Source organism: Siniperca chuatsi, linkage group LG17, assembly GCF_020085105.1.
Source record: "Siniperca chuatsi isolate FFG_IHB_CAS linkage group LG17, ASM2008510v1, whole genome shotgun sequence".
Lineage (NCBI taxonomy): Eukaryota > Metazoa > Chordata > Actinopteri > Centrarchiformes > Sinipercidae > Siniperca > Siniperca chuatsi.
This window is the reverse complement of record NC_058058.1, coordinates 15467278-15483541: the sequence shown is the minus strand read 5'-3', so window position 1 is coordinate 15483541 and position 16264 is coordinate 15467278. Positions and strand designations below refer to the sequence as shown.

General features: G+C 41.6%; 1 protein-coding gene across 50 annotated transcripts in view; it reads right to left on the bottom strand.

Annotated features, from left to right (window-relative positions):
- clasp2 (cytoplasmic linker associated protein 2) overlaps window positions 1-14699 on the bottom strand; it is a 64780-nt gene extending 50081 nt beyond the window's left edge. For 39 of the 50 annotated variants that reach the window (XM_044172231.1, XM_044172237.1, XM_044172238.1 and 36 more), the window contains exons 1-6: window positions 13697-14698; window positions 8097-8175; window positions 4496-4599; window positions 3852-3943; window positions 2022-2097; window positions 1165-1262 (exon numbers count right to left, since the gene is read on the bottom strand). In XM_044172231.1, coding sequence (XP_044028166.1) covers window positions 1165-1262; window positions 2022-2097; window positions 3852-3943; window positions 4496-4599; window positions 8097-8175; window positions 13697-13894 — 647 coding nt within the window. In that variant the 5' untranslated portion in view covers window positions 13895-14698. Of the gene's footprint in view, window positions 1-1164; window positions 1263-2021; window positions 2098-3851; window positions 3944-4495; window positions 4600-8096; window positions 8176-13696 lie in introns of those variants that run through there. The other 11 variants (XM_044172219.1, XM_044172232.1, XM_044172221.1 and 8 more) reach the window with 2 other exon arrangements.
- Window positions 14700-16264: the final 1565 nt, after the last annotated feature.

Below are 16264 nucleotides of genomic sequence, written 5' to 3'. Positions count from 1 at the left end.
TGGATAGTGCAGATGTCACAAACTGCTGTAATCCAGACATGTCAAGGATTTCCTGCAGGCTAACCTTGTGTTAGGAAACATGGGTTGAACATGGTGTTGAAAGCATATATAAAAGGCAGCTTTTAACCCTTCTGCTTTCTCTAATGCGCTCTCTGCCTTTCCACCTCTTATTCTCAGCCTTCTACACTCCCTTTCTCTGTGACGACACCCCCAGTCTCTCCATTATCTGATGCTAGCTCTACAGAGTTGATATGTGATCTGGTCAGCAAGACCCTGGCTGCAGTCCTGCATTCCACCCAGCAAATATATCCCAACACAAACACACTCAACACACACAACCCCCACCTAGTCTTCAGACCAGTGCTCTAATATTATCAGTAAACATGGTGACAAAAACAGGTATGAGATATTAGTGCTAATCACAATTCATGCAAAAATGTATGCCTATTTTAAAGAATTTCATTTAATTGTACACTACATCTACAGAAGAACAAGCATTGGTTTCAGACCTAAATCACTGCATCTGTTAGACCTCTACATATAATCTAAAGCAGACAGACACACAGCAGTCTGCATAAATTCCACATACACAGACAGCGTGTTTACACTGGAGACAAACAGGCTTAATATGCGCAACACATGACACATGGCCACAGCCAGCATTCACAGACGCAAGACTCATACTGAGCAGTCAGCACACAACACTGGCTGCTGCTTGGATCTCACACATGGGAGAAAGAGGGAAAGTGGGGGAGACTGTGCTTAGAATAACCCTCAACCCAGCACATGTAACCAGGACGACCAAAGAAGGACGGAACCACTCAATGAACCTCTTCAGATGACACGAACACACACACACACACTTTCTCCAATTTTTCCCCAACTCTGTTACTCCACCCAATGCCTTTGTACCCCATCTGCCCCCTCCCACCCTCCTCCCCCAGTCAGTCAGCATTGTGCTCTGGATGAAAGTGCCTCTGTGTGTGTGAAGGGCAGAGTGGTGCATGGTGTGGCCTGGGACAGACTGAGTGCCAAGGCCACGGGACCCACAGACCCTCCACACAACTCATCCCTGCTGTGCAGCGCGGACACACACACACACACAAATATGACAGTGCTCACAAAGACAGAGCTGATCAATAACTGACACACAAAATAACTCACCGTGCAGCAGGCAGTCCTCTCTTTCCCAGGTCTGCTCTGACCCTCTCTCCAACGTGACGATAAACATCCACCAATGCTGTTATGGAGGCTTCACGTACCTACAGACAGCAGACATTAACCAATTTAAAAGTCCCACACACACACACACACTTCCACACTGTACTTGTATACCATGTAAAATAGGGGGTGTTGGTTTGTTAAGATTATGGTTCATTTTCCTTAATAATTCCATACAGATTACAGTCTTTCTCCACTGTTTGGGATTACACATATTAAGGATTGAAAACGTAAACACATTAAAAAATTTACCCCTTAAGGGCCCATACTCATCCCCCTAGTGGGAGACATCTGATTTGCTAGTTATGTTGTGAGCACTGTTGTGATTGGGTGGTGGGATGCCGTAAAAAGGATTCTCTGGAACTGAGGGTAGGCGGGCCTGTTGAGAATGTTGATTGGTTGGGACAGTATGTGGGTAGATAATTATTGGGTAGACGATAGGAGCAGATTTCAGCTTTGGGGTGCAACTCCACAGGAGGTTAAACCAACCTCTCTCTATCCCTCTCTCTCTCACTCACAAGCACATACACACACTCAGCTTGTGGGTTAATGGTTGGGTGTTGGTGCTCATGATTCAGCAGTGAAGCTGGGTGGGGGTCTCTATAGAGTCCATCTCCTCACTAATAAAAGCAATAATCACAGAGCTGCCTTAAAATGCCTGCCAACACACTTTGGATGCTGAGAGCTAAACCACAGGCTTAGCTACAGACTGATACAAGGAAAACACAATGACCTCTACACACTCACACAAACTCACACACAGAAATTACATTATATTGCTAAAGCACTGTGTCTCTTACCTGTGGGTTCTGGTCTCCAGTCAGAGAGCAGAGATGAGGAACTAGTTTACTGAGGCTGAGTGACTGGGCTCCATACCTGTAAGAGCCACAAGAAGAAGTAAATGAGGAGGATGATTTTTATTCATGACAATGTAAAGCAAGTATGAAGATCTTGCTGTCTAATGAAAACCTTGCCCCTCATTCATATCACATTTTCAGGAATTTAGGAAAACAATTGTATTCTCAGGAGGCAGACTGTAAATTGTGAATAGGATTTATGAACCCTAGGATATACAGAACTTATTTGGTACAGACTATGTAAATTGTACTTCATTAATAAAAAAGTCTGAATACATCATCACTTGACAACACATACATCACATCTAAAGGGGGGGGGACTCTGAAGTAAACAAAATACAGACAAAAGAAACAGAACATAATGGAGCTGAGTTACAACACAACGGAAGTTTTCCAGGGTCACCAAAACTGATGAACATCCTAGTGATTAGTAAATGGCTAGTTTTAGGCGTACAGCCAATATCTCCAATAATATAGGAATAATGCAATCAGAATGTTAAAACTAAGATGAACAAATTTACTACTGGTTTATTTACTTTTGCACTGCATTGAGCTTTCTCAGCCACTGTAATATCTGTGACCACAGCAATAACAATATAAACACGTGTAAACCCAGAAACAGACCATGTCTGTGCCATGTTTACTCAGTCTACTCAGGCTTAATGGATACCGGTGTATGCTCATCTTTAGCTTTACTATCAGGTAGCAGCTTAGCATTTAGCACTACAGTGTCACTTTCCATTAGCAAAAAGATGCTAAAATTAGCACTGCCATTCTAATGGGCCAGATTTGCTGTGTGTGGTAACCTTAAGGTGCAAAATACAGTAAACTACAACTACAGTAAACTGCACAGATCTGAACTGCTGTTGAGCTGTTGTCAAACAAGGTGAAGCAAGCAAGCATCTGTTTAGTCTTATGTCTATAGGTGTGTTTGTTAAATGACACTTTTAGCTGGCAAAACGCAGGTTAAGTATGACAGCTGTGTCTCTACAATCCCTGACTGTGTAGGATACTACAAGAGCAGAAATCCTCCCAAAACTAATTGGGGGAAATGAGAACAAACTAATTAATTTAGAAAAGAGCAAAAGACAGAAATGAGCAGAATCTGCATAGAATACAATGAAATGAAGTCAAAAGGTCGTACACACACAGCCTGTGGCTTCTGGAAAAGTGTCTCTAAAGGGATCGGCATATTTTCTTTGGAACATAGTAGTAAGATACAGTCCCACTCCAATTATTCATTCATGCTGACAGCTGAGCATGAGACCATGTAAAACTTCAGGCCTGGGTGAATTGAGAACAAAATTTTAAATCCCTGAAAGAAACAGTGACATGTATGCTTGAAGACTGTAACACCACATGACAAAAGTGGTGGTGCCATTCGTAGCACGTGTGCCACCTCTACAGGTTAAGAAGATTAATCCTGGAGACAGACTGTGTGTGTTTCTCGAACAAACAAAATGGGGCATGCTCATGGAGCGTAGTAACAACACATGAAAAAAAAAATCTACCTCTCAGTGTGCAGAACATTAATGAACTCATACTGAAGATGTATGGGGTCAGTATAGGATTAAGATATAGTTAAGAAATCAATGAGTTGGTTTATAGTAAGTACAGTTACATTTTGAATTTATTGTAAGGGATAATGTATGGACCTTCTACCCACAAGATGAGAAAAAATGTGCCTAAATTTAATAGTTTTACAATTTACAAAAGTATTCTTTCACATTTCACCCTGGAAGTGATACAGATGAAGAAGAGGAAGTTACTCACGTGCTGAGCGTGGCACTTAGACAGAGGCAGACTCCTTCTCGACTGCGGAAGTTCTTGTGTTTAAAACCAAGAAGTAGCCTTTCCCAAATGTACTGGACGAAGGAGAGGGAGACAGATGAGGGAGAGAGGGAGAGGGAGAGTGAGAGGAAGCGAGTGTCAGTAGGAACGAGCAGAGGAAGGTTCTGCTGCCAGGCAGCTCATCAGGGGTTTGAGCAGATTACAGAGTACAGGGGAGGTTACAATCTGTGGAGATGTGCATGCGTGTCGTGTGTAGATAACACAAAGCAGAGTGGAGCTGTAGCCTGTGTAATTCCTTTAATATCCAGAAGAGGGACCCCATAATATAACAGTACCTCTCAGCTGTAGTGAGTATCTATTGAAGTGGAGGTAAAACCTGAAACTATTTTAAGGAACAACCAATATTTAGTCTTGATTGACATCTAAATGATTTTTGAGTGACAAAAACTGTCATGTCACATGTGGTGCTTGAAATAAATCACTCAAAATAATAATTTGACTGATACCTTGGTTTCACCCACCATTTATCTGATGTATATTACAAAAGGCCTTGCCTGGTCAGGGTCCTGAGAGTCTGATCATTATGTACGTGTGTGTGTCTGTGTGTGTGTGCGTGTGCGTCTCACCATTGGCGAAGCAGTCTGCTCCATACAGCGAAGGATGAGAGCTTGGCTGTTCTCCCTGACCTGGTCCTTCCCATCGCCCAGCCTGTCCACCAAAGCTGGCAAAACTACAGACAGAACAAGAGATGGCCAAAGAGAGAGAGAGAGACACAGAGAGGGTGGGGTAGTGGTGAGAGTCAATGTATGGAAAATGCAGTTTAATGTGCAGTACTTACATCAAGTACAGGGGAAATGAGGCCACACATGACACTGAGTCTCTACCAGATTTGAATGCCAAAGACGATAAAGACTGCCCCCAAGTGGTGTACTTTTAAAACACATAAATATACAAAGATATAGGTTTATGATTAGTTACAGTCTGTGGGTGTGTGAGAGAAGAGACAAAACCTTGTTGCAATGCTTAAGCAATACCACCATCGACACCAGGGCTCTGACAAGACGAGGGTAAAAGAGAAGACCGGAAATGAGAAATGGACCGTAACTAAAATAATGTCAAGATCATCAAATGCTTTCACGTCAGTTCCACTTACTGTTACATCTAACACACAACTGCTCCAGTAGCACGGCCCATGTAATGCAGTGACGCACACTGTACAGAATAAAAAAAATGCCAGCAGCCAAGTGAAGTATAAGGATTTTGGCAACTACACAAATGGTTCAGATGGTTACTCTAATCCTCTATGAAATGAGGAACAGAGTTAGCAGAAGGGTCCTTGGATTTAAGTGTATTTTCAGCTTTAATATCAGATGAACAGGTACTTGGAAGCTTTTTATCTGAAGACTTGCCATTTGGGGGTGCCAATATGAATAAATAATCTACAGTGAAGAGATCATTTAAAGGATGAGTCTGGTGAATCCAAAACCTGATTTAGCCTATTCCTCTGTGCCACAGACTTCCATTGTTGTCCAAAAGATATAACATATCACTGAGACAAAACGTTACACAGCCTGAAATTATGATGTCATCGTTACGATTAACATGAGTTCCAGCTGTTTTAAGAAATTATTTAGTCCATATGTTTTTAAATGAAAGTATATATTTGTGACCCGTTTTTAAAGATTCACAACATACGTCTTAAGTCATCAAACCCTGTTCAACCAGACAAATCACCATCTTTCTCTTTTTGACCATCAAATGGAAAATGTTAAACTCTGAGTTACATAAAATCTCCCTTTGACATTCACACCATGAGATAAACACAAACACACACAGAATGGCATGAGCATATACACACACACCCTCCTACCCACATTCCTAGTCTGAAACTTCAGCGAGGGGAGTGATGTCATCTGTCCTTTTCCTGTGCAGTGTCTATGTGTGTGTGTGCGCGTGCATACAGCATGTTACCACAACAGCTGGTTGCCTTGGCAACAAGGACAATACCCTCAAACAGAAAACATGACAGGGGGGCATTGTTGCACACAACATCATCTGCTGTAGTAAGGATGAAAACACACACACACACGCACACACACACACTTTGCTTGTATGTGGCAAGCTGACTCATTTAGTTTAATCTTTTTCAACAGGACAGTCAAACCGGCAAGCCACACAGCTGCTGGCTGGCCAGTCACATCACTTTATCTTATCTGTCACGTTGCAAACAGACAGCGGAACTGTGGCGGGGGTGGGGGGTTATATTGAAAATATTATATATACAGTATATAATATTTGAAAGAATACATTACCCTATTTCTAGTAGGTTATTTCTTATTCCACCAGTTTAATTATACTTAATTCTCCACACACCCATTTGTTTCACTATCTCTATGGGGGACAGTAATTGCATAATGCCTTCCCTAGCCCCTTACCCTAACCATCTCAACTAAATACCTAACCTTAACCTAATTGTAACCTGTACCCTAAAACCAAGTCTTAACCCCCAAAAAGCAGTCTCTACCAGTGGGGACCTCAATTTCGGTCCCCATAGTGACACAAGTCCCCACCGAGATATAAGAACATGACACACACACACACACACACACACGTTTTGGACTTTTTCACCTGCGATTCTGTTTTCACAACAGCAGGTGAGTCGTGTGTGGAGGAGGCTTGCTGTTAATGACGTCACCTATCGAAACCAACGTGGTACCCAATGACATCGGCACCAACAGGTGCACTTACAAGCTTTTACTAAACAACGGCATAAGTAGGCCTACATTAAACAGGAGACTCTGTGTTTCTCTGCAGAGCATACGCAGTCAGTAGACCACACAGGAGGAGCAGAGGCCGGGGAGATTGTCCACTAGTTAATCGACTGTAGAGGCATCATTCTCTCAGACAAAAAAATGCTAAAATGGGTTGCCAAATACCCTGGCGGCCATTAAAGTCATTAAAGTCTATGCGAGGAAACGCTGAAGTATTATCGATTACAGCCTTATATGATCTTTTTATTTTACTTCCATTTCACTTTCTGGGAGTTACTTTGTAAGATGGCCAACAGCACAGTGTCAATGTGCACACACAAACATGCACACACATACAGTGTAATGGCAGCAGCCATGTACAATGAGTCATTCCTGTAGATCAATACAATCACTCAGTCGCAATGATCTCATCTTCCTCCACCCTGAGTGTGTGTGGGAGGAGGGTGAGTGCAGGGAGAAGGCGAGAGAACACAGGAAAGGAGAGATGGAAGTCAAATTGGGGGGGGGGGGATTCCAGAGCCAGCGGTGGCTCAGAGAGATGTTTTTACCATCAATCTGAAACACACACTTCCATTACACACACACTCATACACAGAGCCGGGCTAAGGCCATGTCCTGGACAGTGAGAAAGATAAAGAGTGTGTGTGTGTTTTTCTGTGTGTGTGTGTGTGTTGGCAGACTTTGCACAGTGTGACAGATCCAATCATCCTAGAGCTGCACTGCAGGATTCTGTGTGTTTGTTGGGGACAAGAGCCAGTCTGGTTGACAAAGACAGCTGGTGACACCTTAAGCGGGCACACACAAGGGCTGGCACTGACATAACACACACATACAGAGCATGAAATCTGATACAAGAGTCTGAGTATGAGGTCATATGAATGTGAGGTGTGGTTTTGGGGTGTAATAGACAGAGCTACATTATGGCAGACAATTCAGAGCCTAAATATAGACTAAAGGATGTATAATAGAGAGGGGGGTGGTGCCAGGCTTTAGAGTAGTGCTGCTGGTCTGTCTCAGAGGAACCACAAAGTGGAAGTGAGAGACAAAATGGAAGGACATAAGCTGAAGAGTCTATACAACAATACACAAACAATAACAAAGGGATGGACATTTACCTTTGAGCTTAATGAAATGATCAAAGAATGACATTCTTTTAATCCCTTTTGCAAAGAATGACAAATTATGACAGTGTGTGTTGGTTATATAATACCTGAAAACAGGTTTGTACAGGTACATGTTTGTACAGGTTTGCTATCCATTTCACAGACAAGGAAATTGCCACAGAACATACAAAGTATTTGTGTGTATCATAATGCTGTTTCAGAAGCAAGAAAAAAACTGACAAATCCTTTTTGAGTTTAGTTTAAGAAAAAATACAAACATTTCGGGAATGAGTTTCATTGTAAATAGAACATAACTCAGGAAATTCAGGGTGTGGATAGGTTAGATATCTCACCTGTGCCCAGGTATCCTTTGAACCGCTCTCCTATGCGGTCCACAAACGCACCACAGATGTCTATCCCCAACAATGCCACCTACAAAACAAAGGCAAAGGGGCAAGGTTATAGTGGGTCATACACAATAATTATACACAATTATTACACAATATGCATGGCTTCAGGTTTGTGACAGTTCACAGATGTTTCCTGTACTTTTCATGTCAACAAATTTAGTACATTTCGAGCTGTTTCACTGTCTGCTTACACATCAACAGCAGTGGCAGCAGTGATATGAAGACACATGGGCTGAGGATGAATTTAGGGTTCTCATTGAAGATGTTTTAGCAACATATTAGTCTGATCTTGGCATCCTAAATGGATTTACAAAATGCTGAATCAAACTGTCTCCTGAGTTTTTCTGCCTCTGCAAACAGCTGAGACTGTGAAAGTTAGTTTTGTCATGTTCAAGAAATTGAAGGAATTAAAGTTTCTCCTTGTCTCCTATTCAAGATGCAGACCAGTCAGTCTGCCAACAGCTTTTTAAACCAGTTTAACTCCCCAAAACTCTGATATCTAGATGAGCCTTGTAGTGTGAGACATTGACACAAATATCGTACCCAACAGAGACTGGCAACATAAAATTACAGTTGAGTTCTTAACAGCAACAAAGAACAAACTGGAACTGATTTGTACTGAGAGTAACCTGAGGTAACAAGTACTGAGATGGAAATATGTACACACAAATCACTAAACCCAGTGCATGGTTTAGCAGTCTGTAAAATAAAATAAAACCATGTTTATTCTGAAAGCTAAGTGTCCATATTGGAAGTCTTACCATTATCAAAAAATTAATTAAAAAAACCCCCAAAACAAATACTGACTAAGTGCTTCTTGTTTCTCAGTGTCCCCCCCCACAGTATATTTTTTCTGCCATGTGACCTCCTCAGCAGATTCAAGAGGTTGTCTATCATAGTGTTTGTAATTAAGTGACATGGGGCTGCAGAATGAATGAGCACCACTGTACAGTAATGGATATTGTGATTTTCCATCCACCTGTTAAGTTTATATATACACGCATAAAAAACCAGAACCAAAATGTCAGAAATAAAAACGTTTTAACTGCTAAAGGCTTGAACTTCACATCCTTGAACCCCCAGCACACAACCACTTATTATCAGGTTAAATTAGTGATGATAACTGAGCCAGCTCCATTCACTGGTGAAAACCCTGACATGCAGTGGAAAGCTCCAAAAAACCTATTAAGTGGACTTTACAGTTGAGATTATTTTGTCATGCAAATCTTATGAAGTATGGAGCTTGGCTAAGGTTGAACATTTGTTTGTATGGATAAAGGAATGGTACTCTAGTTAACAGTCAGAACAAAAGTCTAAATAACTAATATAAATGTCATATTTAATGGGTAATACCATACTGTATCAAACAGCTGTGGCACTGTTGATTATGTAACCTTGTGCCCTCTATAATATCTGCATAACAGCAGCTAATGCACTTTTTATGACTTTTGGATGTCAACACAATGACTTAAGTCAAATGTAGAATAAAATGCTGAGGTGACAACATGTTAAGATGTATGCACTGCATTCACACTGTCATGATGTTTGTTAAAGTGACCCTTGACAGTCCCCTTACGCATCTTTCTTGTCTACCACCACTGTGATTTGGCTCAGTCATAATAAAAGACAAAAATGTCTTGTGACTTGTCCAACAGTAAAGTTGAGTTTTCCACTGTGTTTCTGATTAGGATCACATCCCACACTGCGCTGTGCTCCTGGAATGCTTGTTTTGGCAGTGCTGCGGTAACGCTGAACAGTCCAAAAAGAAAATCCATTAAAACATTATTCTCATGACTCCTTTGTCTTGTTGACTGCAGTTTTTTCCCTATTTTAGTCAAAGGAACAGCAGAACCAGGTAACCATAGAAACAAAAAGGGGGAGGATGGGGGGTGCTGAGGAAAAACACAGGGACGAAGGCCAAGTAATACCAGAGAAAACAAAAATCACCTGGATAAGAAACATGAGCTCTGGGTCATTATGATGACTCCTTCATACTGACCTAATTTAGGGGGAGGAGGGGAGGAAGAGAGGAAAAACAGCAGGAGAAAGAAGAAACAGTATAGGAAGGAAACGGCCCTGAGGTCTCCCCTCCCCCTCCTCCACCCAGCACCCCAACAAGCTCTGCGCCCACAACCATATGGCATCTTCACACATAGACAAAGAGGAGGAGATGGAAGGGACTGGGAATGTTATCTACCTTGGACAGGAGAAAGATGGAGAAGAAGGGGAGGTTTTCTCCTGCTCTAAAGGCCTCCTGCAGTGAAAAGTCCAACTAGGGGTGAGGAGGGAATGATGGAGGAAAGAAGAGGGGAAAAAAGAAAGACCAAATGGGCACTTATGTATCAGCCCAAATACTAAAAACATCAGGCATGTGGACAGAGCAGTGTCTAAAAGGATCACACACACACGTTGTTGTGCAACACACCCCTGCATCTCTAAACTGCAAGCTTCATAACATCAGTGTGACTGAGGTATGTATGAATGGTATGAATGAATGGTTCTTTGTGAAGACTCAGGTTGGTCCATATGGTGGCTTAGCCTGCTAATTCGCATACCATGTACAGGGTTTACTCTGGATTCTAGAGAGGCTTAAAGGGAGTTTTGGACAGAAAAACAGGGTCCAAAGCTCACACAGCAGCATCTGGGAGTGGACAAAATGTGCAAAGATAGAGACAAGTGCTAAAACAATTAGATCGTTAACCCATTAGTTGATCACCAAGAAATTAGTCGACAGTAATTTATCAAGCAAAAACAGCAAACATTTACTGGTTCCAGCTTCTTAAATGTGAGGATTTGTTGCTTTTCTCTGTTTTATATTATTGTAAATTGAATATTTTTAGGTTTTTGGACTGTTAGTTGGACAAAATAAGTTATTTGAGGATGTCACCTCAGGCTCTGTGATGGTAATTTTTCACTAGTTTAGACATTTAATATATCGAACCATTAATCATGATATTACAATAATCAACAGATAAATTGATAATAAAAGTAACTGCTAGCTGCAGCTCTATTAGATCCATTAGGTGCTCAAAAATAACATTTTTGGTGCGCCTGATGGCTTATTTGACAGTGAATGGAGGCCTATGTGAGTTCAAATCCCTGCTCAAGCTGTGTTGCTAAATATATACTCACTTTCATCTTGGTGGTCACTGTGCGATTGGTAGGCATGTTTGTTTCATGTAGTGCTAGATTACATTTGCCTATTTTATCAGAATCAGCTTTATTGCCAAGTAGGTTTACACATACAAGGAATTTGCTTTGGTATTTTGGTGCAAAACAATAAAAATAGTAGAAATAAGAAATATAAAGCAAATATTATTACCATAATATTGGCACAATTACATTTAAATTATTAGTCCACAGCACCGCTAAGGGTGATGTCTAACATTACTGAGGATGATAGCAACAGAATGGGAAAGACATAGCATACCTTATTTTCTTGTACTGAACTCTGAGATTTGATCAAACTGCAATAAGCACCTGGTGTTTGTCTCCTAACTGATAATAAATAACCCAAAAATGTCTAAAAGCTGGAATGAATTCTCTTCAAGGTTTCTGCTACGAAGCACCTGCAGAAAGAGTTGGGTTTGTAGAAACAGCAGGCTAACACAAAAATATTTTCATTGTTTTAAAGAGAAAAAAGAATATATTAATGCTGCAGTACATAATCACAAAGATCAGAGTGTCTGGGCAGGGCAGCCTGGTACCAGTATCAACCCTTGATCAGTCAGTGTCCAGTCATCTGGCCCTGCAGCCCATAAATGCAACATGCAATATTAATGCACACTTTTTGCATGTCTCATAAGGCTTCTGTGATGTTGTGAGAGCAAAATGTATGAGGTGAACCTGCTGTTCTACCTAGTGAAAGAGGAAAAGAAAGAAGAGGGTGAAACTGACTCATTGTCAAAAAAAAAGAAACAACAACCCCCAAACAAGGACACACAAGTGAAATAGAGAGATGAAGAGAGCCAAGGGACAGAAGAAATACAGTATTTTATCCATTCCTAAAATAAGAACTTGGGTGCGACAGCTGCCTTATCATTGTATCTATTTATCAGTCCTAACTTCTGTTTTCCACTCACCTACCCTTACCCTATTTATCACTCCAATTCTCCCCCAAGAACTACAACTTCATTCTCCACCTCTTGTCAACTCTGCATCATCTCTCTATTCTTGCCTCTCTCTGTGCTGACTCAGCATCCCGCTTACAGCTCCTCCTGTCCTTTCGCCCGACAGGGAGCCAATCAACATCACTAAAAGCCTGCTATGTGAAGGCCTCTGGGGGGTCACAACTCACTCACTCATCACTGCCAGACACTGATCTGAGCTCAAGTTACTGTATGTCATCCACATAAAAGAACAAATCTGAACAAAAAAGGGACACGTTAGCTTGTTACAGCTCAAGATGAAATTCTTGGAACAAATGTTTGACTGGTGCTTGAAATTAGCGTAGGCAATCAAAAAAGCAGTATGGGCGCATCTTTATCAACTTCTCGGTAGTAAATGGAAATTAGTTAAAAAAACGTCAAATGAGCATTTTCTACCACTAAAAAAGGGAGACCAAGAGATGATGCTTTGGTTATGCTGAACACACAATTTCCACACTCTTGCAGTCTTGCTGAGTCCTGCATATTAGTGCAGACAATGTTAATCACTTCAAAAACAGAGACTTGGGAGTCAAATTTCAGCACAACTTGAAAAGAGATTTCAGACAGTTTTGACTTGCTGTCTGGATCGGTGTGATACCCTGGCAAAAATGTCACATTCCAGGATTTCCGAGATATAGCAAAGAGTGTGGACGAGGCCAATACACACACAGAGCATGAAGCAGGAGAGAGAATGAAGAGAAAAACTGGTAAAAGGCAAACGGAGATAATCAGAGAGTGTGTGTCCATACGTGAGTGAGTGTGAGAGAGAGAACAAGAGAGGGAGAGGGATAGATGGAGAGAAAGCATAGGTCATAATAATGAGTCTAACCCCTCCCCCATCCCATCCAGTGGTCTACAGTGCTGACAATGGGTCCCCTTAACACAGACACACAGTCTCAGCCAAAACAATATTAACTCCAACAAACCACAGGATTGCCCTGCAAATGTCCTACTCTGTCACTGGGATGAGATTTAAAAATGTCTGCCTCTTGTGTTCCAGGAGTAGATTTATAGGTTGTCAAAAAGAAACATCGCATTCATCTTTTGTGAGGTTTGGTAAGAAGATGCGCTGTATGAAAACGCAAATAAAATTTTGACTCTTCTGACTTTGCTGAGGTCAGCTATGAAGAGGGGCTACCAGGTTGATTAGCTCTATTTTAAATTAGATCAGATTGTCCTCTTCATACCACTAAAGCGATAACAGCTCGTTTGAAATTCCTCATCTGTGCTTAAGTTCTTCGCATCGAAACCAACCTCTTGGCAAATAACATTTCCATTACTCTCTTCCAGTTCACTGGGTAAACTGGTAGAAAATAATTCATGAACAAGTCGAAGGGATGACTGCTGCAGTGACACTGCGATAGCCTCATACGATGACTGGCCAAGATCTCTTACCTTGAAATTGCTGGAGTTCACCCATCCCGTTAGCTCGTCCACGGTCTTATCCAGCCGGGGTTTGTCCTGCTCCACGTCCGGGGAGCGGTGCGGGTCGTTCAGGAAGTCAATGAGGTCCTGGCCGACCTGCAACCTGCGGGTAACGTCTTTTTGCACTACCTGCTGGTAAAAATAGTCCATGTTGTCATGGTCCTCCATTGGGTACTCAGTGCTGTGTGGCCAGCCACTGAAGCTGGCCGAAGACAAGAGACAGTGGTCGGTGGGACGGGGTGACCGAAAAAGATTTTAACTGTAGCGTTAGTCCCGTGGAGGAGCAAAAGACTGTGCGGTCTGGACTGCGTCTAACTGATGTTCATCAATATATAATCCGTTGTAAAAAAAAAAAAAAAAAAAAAAATACAGATTAGTTTAACACACAAATCATCCCTCTGACCAAATCAAAAGCTCAACTTTGTACGACAAAGGATTTGCTTGCTAGCTTCCTTAACGTTACTAACGTTATACAACGTTAGCTCCGAAGGTTAACTTTAAACTTCGACAAAAGTTCAGGAAACGTGTAATTGTAGTGGGTCCCAGCAGATTCGTTAAATATAACCGCATCAAAACAAGCAGGCAACCCTGGTTGGCTATCTGTTATGCTAACAAAAATAGCACCTAGCTAGTTAGCACAGCGACCCAAACAAGGATAGACTGCTCCACATCAGCTAGCTCAGCTAGCTAACGTTAGTTATTCGCAGGCCTGACGCCTGGCTCCACTCCGCTTCTATATTCCATGGCCACAGGCTGGAAAGTCTGCTGAGCCTTCAGCTGTCGACTCCTTCAGCGGTAAAGTTGCATCAAACTTCCACAACAACGGCTCGGCTCCAGTCCCGCGGTAACTGGTTTCTCTTTTATCCAGGAATAATAGCCGATACCGCTAAACCGGTTAAGAGGCGCTGAAAGCTTGAGCGCTGCCGGGGACTGCAGTTTACCAGGGGGCGCAACCGCGCAACCGATCAACGATCAGGCCGATGGGTCTTCGGGCGCCGCACAGCTGGCCAGCATATTGCCTGATGTAAAATGTCGAATTATCAAGTGTATTGAGGACCGCACTTGTGCTAGATAGATACATCAGTAGTAAGTGAAATTATATAATTTTTGTCATTATTTCTGACTTATGGCTGTTTTCTGTAACACATTAATGGATCAAATACATTGCACTGTTATGTGGGTGTGTCTGCCGTCTACACGGCTCTTGGGTGACATCTAGCGGATAGCTGCGGTGTGGCCTGTTTTCATTTTGCCGCAGTTTACTATAAAGTACTCTTTAGATATTGTTAGACAAAATCTCACACTGGAGAGACAAGGCACGTTTACTATTAGTCACTTTTATTTATTCATTTGTTTCTTTTTTTCATTTATTTCTTTATTTTCTTAAACATAAAACTGTTAAAACAGCTGTCAAAGAGAGGGCATTAGTATCACGCCAGTCAAGTCAGCTATGTATCCAAGTCCATCTGAGTCTTTCTTACTCTTTCTGTCTGCTCTCCTTGTTTCAGTCCTATCCATAGTCCTGTCAATCTCCCCAGTCTTGGAGCACTACACAGCACTTGCCAGTCTCTTGTTTATCGCAATATTACGAGCTGCTTCTGTTTTGTTGTATTTTCAGTGCTTTGAGAAGTGGTATTTCATGCCCCATACATGTGTTACTCTGCATGGCAAGACAGATAATTTTGAGATCCAGTTTACCCGAAGGAGTGTCTGTATAGCGTAAAATAAACAGTTGGTTCTGGGGCTTTCCAGTCCCTGCTTATCACATTCCTGTTGTCACATATGTTTTGTAGTACTACATGAGAGGGAATTTGTTGCTGATCAATTAAATGCATTAGATTAGCAGATCTCACCAGATTTGTGTCAAATGCTAATTCTAAATAATTCCTCATGTGCTCCTGGGGTCATTAAGCGAGTGGAGTATATTGAATACAGACAATTCATCATATCCTACATCATCAGTAAATTGCCAATTATACAAAACCACACTGAATTAACTTTCAAATACATAAATTCATGTGATTGTCAAAAAGTTGAGGTGCCTTTGCTCACATTCTCTCACCTATTATCTAATCTTTATTTCCATTTCATTTTGAAGCAAAGTTGCACCGTTAGCCCTGATTGATATCCAAATACACACAGAAATAAATCTGAATAATGGACTTCACAGTCCAGTTAAAAACAGGGAGACTGGAAACCTACTGATGTAAACAAGTTTGTCCGTGGTGCTAACCTAATCCAGGATGTAAACAAATGCTTAAGTGGTCAAGTAGGAGCTAGTGCACAGGGCTACTGACAGGACGGATCAGGGCCTACGAACCAATATAACCATGCAGTACACAGGAGAGGCCAGTCATCCCAGTAGCATCCAGAGTCAACATAACGCTTTTAGATGCTGAGGGTCTGACTCATAGGTCCTTTTTTTTTGTCAAACTGCAACAGTTTGTTCTTTTCCTTTTCAAAAAAAATGGCAAACATATCTCCCTCTCTGGATAGACAGGTATGGACAATTACAATAAGCACTGAAAAAAAGAAAAG